Here is an 8,428-nt window from a genome sequence, read left to right on the forward strand (position 1 = left end):
TAATAAAGTGTGACTGAGGTTTAACTTGAAATGAGTGCCTTTATATTTTGAGGGTTTTCTTTTTCTCTTTTTTTTTTGTCTTTTACTTCTCTTGCCTTCCCTCAGAGCTCTGCCTTTTCATCCTGTCCTTGGACAACCACCAATTTTTTTGAGAAGATATTTTTGTCTGTCTGGAAAAGAAACGGAAAAAGAAACACTCCTTGGAAATTGCAATAAATGACTGTATTATGATTGTTAGTTTTATGTTTGAAGGGCTTTCAATTATTCTTGTAACTGTAGCTTCATAACGGGCTTAAATAAAGCAAAGCGCAAAAAAGTCACTCAGCTCTGCCCCATGAGACCTGAAGCAATGGAAAGCACTCTTTTCTGTAGATTGTCTGGCCCACTATAACACACCCACAAAAAAAAGGGGGAAAAATCCACTCAAAGTGAATTAGAGACATATAAAAATGGTTTTAATAAATTTATGTCTGATACATAGTAAAATTAATATTAAATAAATAACCATTCATTGCGGTTTCACACAACCAGACAGTAATATGTGGTAGATTTGTCTGACTGCCTTTTTGAGAGGCAGCAGGCTGCGTGTTTCTAAACAGACTTTTCTCATGTGAAGGAGGAACTGACCAATGAGAGCTGTCCTGTCTTATCCCGTCCAGAATGGAGAAGTGCACCAGCCCATGAAATGAAACCAGGAAGGGATGTGACAGTTTGGCATCTGGTCACACATGACTGCATTAGCTACGTTTTCCATACATGTTCACACTCATTCATCTATGACATCCAATCCAAGGTTTATAAAACACCTCCAACTCCAAAAAAAATCACACAATGAGCACAAACGTAATATCTCAAACAATGTGCAGTGTCTGCATACAATATTTCAGTACTTGAAGATAGATAAATATAATTTTTTTAATGAACATAAATATAAACCTTTAACAAAATCTATGAAGGGCTTCTGGCTCATTGGTATTAGATCCTTTATGTTTACAAAGAGGGTAGTAATGATGAACATGGTCCTCTCAGCCAAGGTCCATGTCTGTTTGTTCATTTCGCTCCTGCTCAGGGAACCAGAGGTCAGGACTTAGCACTGGAGAGAACACATCCAAAAGCCCATCCTGGAGGGTCCACCGACAGCTTCAGCATCTCATGTTCTTCAGCACGCTTAGATCTCTGTGCTTTTTCACTTTGAAGGCCATCATAAAGTTATACGGAGAAATGATTCCTTGTCCTTCTTCATCAGTCTGGCCCATGACAATGTAATTCAGCCCTGACCCGTTCACATACACAAAAATCAAAATTTAGTTTAAAATGTAAAAATCAGTGCTTTGCGTGTGTGTGTGTGTTTGTGTGTGTGTCTGTATGTATGTGTACTTACGCACTGATCTGTCCATTCTTTTATGAGAAAGTAATGTTTCTATAATTTAAAAATGCTGTACACTGTATTCTTTTTTTTTTTTTTAATTTTACATATATGTATTTACTGGAGCACTGACATGCTAATGTTTGCTCTCCAGGCTCAAAAAAAGGAATCACTTTTGTCTCAGCTGTCTGTTTGTCAATGACAAATGCTGCTATTCTGAGTGTGCCTCTGTGCTTCCTTCACATCTGTCTGAGCACATTCTTCCACAGTACATCTCCGCTCTGTTTCTCTCAAAACTAAATGGTCTCGCCTGAGTGTCAAACTTTTCCATGGTAACGGCTGTGCTTCATTTCTATGCCAACTGAATGAAGCCCAGAGTACACTTCATACGATAAATGATTTACCAGTCTCATGGTTTTGGAACGGCATTGTTCTGTCTGTGGAGGTCCATGGAGAGCATACAAAAATCCTCTCCTCAGAGAGACTTGAGTTACACACTGGGACGCTGAAAACGTCAGGATTTACCACAAAAATTTCAGCATTGCTTGTGTTACCAAATAAAGCCGGACGTTTGAGAGAAAGAGGCAGCTCAAACGTAAAAAGTCTACAGGAAATAAAGCATTGAATATCTTATCTGTTTTAGGGGTTCTTAACACTGTTTTCTTTTAGTCATTACTCATACATCAAAATACATACAAAATGTATCACTGCACTAGTTCAAGACTTAGTAAACTGTGTGAATTTTTGAACTGTCTCTTGAGCATATTAGGTTCTAATCCATCTGCATGTTTAAACAATGCAGAACAGGGTGGACTAACTAACGTCCTGAAACCGGACACCCTGCTGGGTTTTGGTCACACCAGCAAATACATGTCTTTGGTTTAGAGGGGTGTACATAACTCTTTTCATGGTAAAGCTGGTCCTACACCCTCCCCTGGACAATCCCTAATCTGTGAGGTAAACTCAATTTCCAATCAGACCTATGTGACTGGTCACTCACCTCTTCTGACCAAAGGGCATTTCTTGCAGAGGATAACCACCCTGGTGCTCATGCTCTTGCCTGCCTGTTGAATGGCCAGACCGCCCTCCTTATACACACTGATGATGGAGAAGGTAGCAAGCACACTCTCTCCACGCATCACTGCTGAGATCAGGGTTCCAGTTATTACTGCAGAGAAAAGCAAACACAAGGTTGAAGCCTCATAGCAGTGTAAAGGGTTTTTAAGAATTTAAAAGTGTTACTGACATGTTGCCGTAAACTGCCATTATAAATGTTGTCAAAGTGTGGCACTATATTCACTCTAATTACTTAGATAAGCTGTCACATGAAAAAGCAATTTTTTGTTGCTAAAGCTGCTTAAATTATCGGACCTTGTCAAGATCTATCAAATGATTAAAAAGTAACAGTGAAGTACCTGATATGAGGGGAATAAAATGACAACACTATACCATCCAACAAAATTAATTTTTTATGTTTAAGGTCTAAATCTGGTATAGACAATCTGATTTTTGCGGAACAACAACGTATGCGGGGGTTTTTCTAAGCCTTAATCAAGCACATTAGACTCTGTTATCAGATACTCATCCTGGCTTTGATAAGCTCTGTCAATTACAGTACAAAGAGCTGGTGGATCTACTTTTGCAAATAAATGTTCTACATGGAACTGGGGATTTGTAACAGAACACTGCATTGTTAGTTTTCTCTAACTTGAAATGTCAATTATATCGTTGCATTACAAAAAAAAAAAAACACACAGTAGAGAAAGAAAGAAAGAAAGAACAAAAAGAGAGAGAGTCTCACCAAAGCTGCTGGAGCAGTAATGGGTTTCAAGCGTACCAGTCCTCTTGCATTTTTGCTTGCACAGAGCCTCTGAATACGTTAGTGCTAGAACAAGACACAGACTTTTTTTCCCTTCCACATACAGCACACATATTCAGCGGAACAACAGGAACAAATTCTACTTAGACCCAATTAAAATAGATTTTTTTAATACACTGACAACATTTTCATTTTAAGCCTTCAGAAAATTAGATGAGTCGCATGGTCAACTGATCATAAAAGTCATGAAAAATTAAGTCTTAATTCTTAAACTGCAGTCCGTGAAGGGTTGGAAGGAGAACGTGCAGTTCTGTGGATTCCTTAAGATTCGTGTCTGGAAACTGCTTTAGAACCTTTCCACAGGTTTAGATTAGTTTGGTAACCCAATCTGGCCCTCATGTTGTTACTGGCCTCATATGGTACATATGGAAGAACCATTATGGAAACTTCATATATTACAGAGGTATTACTCACATATCTATCTACCACATTCAGAAATCTACTAATCCCGAGAGCTAAAATGCAAACTGAAAAAAAAAAAAAACAGGCGTAGAACATTTGAAAGAAAAACAGAATTCTGGAGCTTTATCTCAAGCAAGGGAATTAGTAAGTCTTACCAGTGGCTCTTGTAGTTGTGGGAGCAGTGACTGTGGGGTAAGGAGATGTGTTATAGATGGTGGTGATACTCTTGGACCTAAAGCGGTAATGTCCGATGAAACCGTCCGCGGTTAAACTGAGGTCAGACAGGAACTGAATGAGGAGGTGGTTCCCATCAGAGTAAACTCGCCTAAGACAAATGGGGGGGGGGGAAGACCCACTAATCTTAATGCTCTTAGAGCTAGAGATATACTTTCACAACAATTTTCACTACTTTTCTCAAATATCAAAGCTGTTTTCATACTAACTCCATACCCACATTACAAAAATGTCTAAAGAGTACGTTGAGCGGGTAAGTTCAATGGTTTTAGATTTTAATTCAAAGTGAGTGTCCATCACATTTAGCTCCTGTATCTCAACAGTACATTGTTAGAAAATGTTTTTTTACATTTTAGTAAGACTTATGTATGCAATTTTAAAGCAGGATCCTGAGGACTGAACATAAAGAGTCATTTTACAGAGAAGCAGTGATGTCTGGTGTGTCTAAATGACTTCAGGGTGTGAACTGAGTACATTATAAAGCTGGAGATGGCGGGTCTTACCCTGGAGGGCTGTCCCCACAGAACTTCCCTATCTTCCTCCCCTCACTTTTCTCTCCACCGTTATAGACGGCCACGTGATCATAGCGGCAGTAGTTATCTCTCTCCACATCAAATTTGTCAAACCACAATTCAATAGTCTGAGGTTATACATGGAAAGAGAGATGCATGGTACCGGTCAGACAAAATAAAGGGACGAGGACACGTTGGTTATCATGTGGTTAAAACTAAATGAAAACAAGCAAAATAAGAACAGGGCCCTGAACCGTGAATGGTCATGCATTTGTAATGCACTACTTATCAAGCAAAAATGAAGAAAAGGAAATATTGCTCAACAGAAAAGGAAATCTTGCTTTAACCTAGAAGGAAATCTTGCTTTAACAGAAAAGGAAATAATGCTTTAACAGAAAAGGAAATCTTGCTTTAACAGAAAAGGAAATCTTGCTTTAACAGAAAAGGAAATCTTGTTTTAACAGAAAAGGAAATCTTGCTTTAACAGAAAAGGAAATCTTGTTTTAACAGAAAAGGAAATCTTGCTTTAACAGAAAAGGAAATCTTGTTTTAACAGAAAAGGAAATCTTGTTTTAACAGAAAAGGAAATCTTGTTTTAACAGAAAAGGAAATCTTGCCGTAACAGAAAAGGAAATCTTGCGCTAACTGTATACAGTAACACAACATGATAGGTTGGAATGGTGTACTTTGATAGTTTATACTAAAAGTAGAACAGATGGGTAGTTTCTACTGGCTTCTACTAAAATGTCTGTACTAACCTGGTTTTGAGGAGCTACGATATGCCAGGAGCAGGTCACCCCTGCAGGGTAATCCTTTTCGGGCCAGTTGGGAGTCTTTAAGGTGCCGACAGGTGAGTCCAAGATCCCTCCACAATATCGATCACCTGCCATAAAAACATTCCATTTCTTGAAGACTGTATGGACTTCTGAAACACCAGTTATGCTACTGAGTGCTTACAGTAAATCAAACATCAAATATAGAGCAGCTACCTCTAAAAAATTAAATTATTAGTTGAAGTAGTAGTAGTAGTAGTAGTAGTAGTAGTAGTAGTGGTAGTAGTAGTGGTAGTAGTAGTGATGGTAATAATAGTAGTAGTAGTGGTAGTAGTAGTGGTGGTAATAATAGTAGCAGTAGTAGTAGTAGTGGTGGTAATAATAGTAGTAGTAGTGGTAGTAGTAGTGGTAGTAGTAGTGGTGGTAATAATAGTAGTAGTAGTAGTAGTAGTAGTAGTGGTAGTAGTAGTGGTAGTAGTAGAAGAATGTTTATTTGTGTTTGAAGAGCTGCTGTAAATGTACAGTGTTCATAAAAAGTATCAGAGACAGCAAATACCACAAACATCCACACATAGAGGGTTTTGGTCAGGGTTTGGTTATTTCAACAGCCGAATTTCTAAAACGAAATGCTTGAGATTTCATAATGTTTTTAATCCTTCCACTGAGTCAGGCTTTACTGTAGCAAAAGCCCGTGGAGCCTGCAGCTGGACAGCACAGGGTTTGGTCTGTTTTTATTTTTAGGCACTGATGGTCTTGGCTCTTTGGAGTGAAATTACCTCTCTCATTTGGACGAACAGCTGAGTACACCGCCAGAAAACCACTCCCAGCTGTGTTGGCATCAGATACCATGACAACTTGCATCTTGTTGCTGTTAGTGACAAGAGCTCCGGGTCTGGACGTCCCACAGAATCTGCCCAGCCTCTGGCCGTTGATATGCCCGTCATAAATATCTACAAAGTCATATCTGCAAAGACTGTCACTTTCCAAGTCAAGGACACGGAATGTGAGGGAAACAACTTTCCCCTGAGGGACCTGCAGACAGGAAATACATATGAAACATTGCATCATTTTTGGGGGGGACAGAACTGCAAACAAAGATGTCGCTAGACATAAAGAAAACACACAATAGATTAACTGAGCATTATTGAACATCGGGTCACATAGAAAGAGTACATCACATCTTCTTCTGTGTTTCAGAGGCAGTAAAAATCTACATTTATTGTATACACAGACACTGAGACAGTATGTTGGTTCACTGCACAGTTCACCACACCGCAAACTAGCCAGTGCTGATTTGCCAGAGTTAAATTTGCTTTAGTTCAACAAAATCAGTTTCAGAGTTTACATACCATTTCAACTACTCACATGGGCTCTTGTTACAACATCTACAGGGAGTTGAATCAATTTCTGACCTCTGTCCTCTGTCTTAGGCAATCCAATGAAATGCACAACTTATTTTCAAGAGCTCCTGATGTTTAAAAAGCTTAGCTAAATGTAAGGAAAGAATTAAATGTACTCAAGTGTAGTTTTGTTGGCACAGAGAACACAGAGTGTTGTGAATATGGAGAACACAAAGGAGAAATGCTGTGGCAGTGGTGTTTTTTTGTTGTTGTTGTTTGAGTGAAAAAAAAAACAAAGAAGAAAAGAAACAAAAACTAAGAAAAAAACAAATTGTAGATGTATCCTTTTTATGTTACAGTGGTTCTCTATAGGCAAAAGCAGACAAGAGATGGTGATGTCACATAGGTAAGGGATGCAGCCAGGAATCCAGATGGTTGTGGATTTGAACATAACTCTCTATGGCTCTAGGGGCCTGAGCAAAGCACTTTACAACAAAGTTTCTCCTGAGGTATGTGACCTCTGACATAGAAAGTAATAACTGTAAAATCTTCTGGAAAAGACTGCCTGGCAAATGAATCAGTGTGAATGTAAAAGAAATAAACGGGTCTGCTTCAGTGTCTGCTTTACATTGTGACTGTAAATATCTATCTTGTGAGAACTGAAGGCAAGTTACAAGAAAAAAAAACTTGGTTAACTCACAGACAGCTGTGAAATACTAAATGTAAAATACTAACTGAATATTGCTCAGGGTGAAGAATACAGACAATTATTTATTCTTTTCCAGATTTAACCCCAGCATATTTATTGTGCATTCTTTTATTCAGTATAATAGAATTTGCAAAATACTTGAAAGTATTCAGTTACTAAGTCACTTTATTTATCTATAATTTTGATCACAATTACTTATTATGTATGACAGCAAGATAGAGCGGCTGACTGATGGAGGGCCTGAGTGAGTGAGTGAGTGAGTGAGTGAAAGAATGAGTCAATCAATCAATCAATTAAAAGGTGTCTCACCGTTACTCTCCAGACACATTTGGTATTTGCAGGGTAAACAGCAGGGTATCCCGGGCTCCCAATAAATCCCATGTCTCCGGTAAAATTTCCACCACACGTGAAAACTGGCCTGAGAGGGAAGGTACATTAATTTCACTAAACGTCCATCGGCGTGGAGCTAAAACGCTCGTGAGATTTTCACGAGGGCAATCGTAAAACACAAAACCATCCAGCAGATACATCACTGACTAACTTCCATGTGCATAATTCAACAGCGGTAATTTGGCTTTTTAAGTAACCGCAGTCTTTCCAAGAACAGCTCAGCTCAGACAGTGCGGTAAAAGTTATCACACTGTTGAACGCCTTGGTTACCTTTGATTTCGCTGGGCACATATCACCGTAGAAAGGAGCGGACCCAGAATATTCCATACGAAAATCCTCATTGTATACTGCAGTTTGGAACAAAAGTGACATTCGGGAGATTATTGTAGGCTGCAACGTCACGAGAAAATTTGTAGGAGTCTCTCGAGGGATTTTCTTTGGCTACCTTTGACTCAGGAACATGAATGCATGGTCTGTTCCAAGGAGCGGAAAAGAACAGCCGAATATAAACTGTTTCCACAGAAGCCCAGCCTTCCCAATGATCACTTAGATTACTGTTTGCATATGTTTCAAATCTTGTTCGCATCCGCTGCCGTCTTTTGTCCTTTTTTGTTTTATTCTTCAAAAGAAACAGGATGGCTTCAGCACCATTTTAACGCTGCAAAATACACATATTTATAATATCTTTTTACTCGAGTAGCATTGACCTGGCTTGATAGTGCTTGAGAGATAAAGGAATTAATGACTCATACGCAGGCTGTATTTAGCCTGTGTTCCCCAATTTGTGTAAGCGACTGATGTTCATCCACAGTGCATAGTTTAT

The 8,428-nt window shown here is 38.9% G+C and overlaps 1 protein-coding gene across 2 annotated transcripts; it reads right to left on the minus strand.

Moving 5' to 3' along the window:
- Positions 1–516: 516 nt before the first annotated feature.
- On the minus strand, positions 517–8,088 carry pcolce2a (procollagen C-endopeptidase enhancer 2a). Of its 2 annotated transcripts, none has more exons than XM_030775553.1 (10): positions 8,051–8,088; positions 7,876–7,952; positions 7,525–7,633; positions 5,943–6,198; positions 5,152–5,276; positions 4,385–4,521; positions 3,803–3,918; positions 3,168–3,251; positions 2,367–2,534; positions 517–1,273 (listed from the first exon to the last, which is right to left on the minus strand). In XM_030775553.1, exons 2-10 carry the CDS (start codon positions 7,944–7,946, stop codon positions 1,143–1,145), a joined length of 1,197 nt encoding a protein of 398 aa, XP_030631413.1. In that variant the 5' UTR covers positions 7,947–7,952; positions 8,051–8,088; the 3' UTR covers positions 517–1,142. The 2 variants fall into 2 exon arrangements, with proteins under 2 accessions (XP_030631413.1, XP_030631412.1); XM_030775552.1 differs by having other exon boundaries at positions 3,803–3,972.
- Positions 8,089–8,428: the final 340 nt, after the last annotated feature.

Source organism: Chanos chanos, chromosome 5, assembly GCF_902362185.1.
Source record: "Chanos chanos chromosome 5, fChaCha1.1, whole genome shotgun sequence".
Taxonomy (NCBI): Eukaryota; Metazoa; Chordata; class Actinopteri; order Gonorynchiformes; family Chanidae; genus Chanos; species Chanos chanos.

What these genes read in the sequence shown, in the direction of transcription:
- pcolce2a (XM_030775552.1), bottom strand. Translation starts at nt 7,946, where the DNA reads ATGAGGATTTTCGTATGGAATATTCTGGGTCCGCTCCTTTCTACGGTG. An exon ending in TGTGCCCAGCGAAATCAAAG is followed by an intron (nt 7,634 to 7,875) that starts GTAACCAAGGCG and finishes CTTCCCTCTCAG; the next exon opens with GCCAGTTTTCACGTGTGGTG. An exon ending in AATGTGTCTGGAGAGTAACG is followed by an intron (nt 6,199 to 7,524) that starts GTGAGACACCTT and finishes TCCTGTCTGCAG; the next exon opens with GTCCCTCAGGGGAAAGTTGT.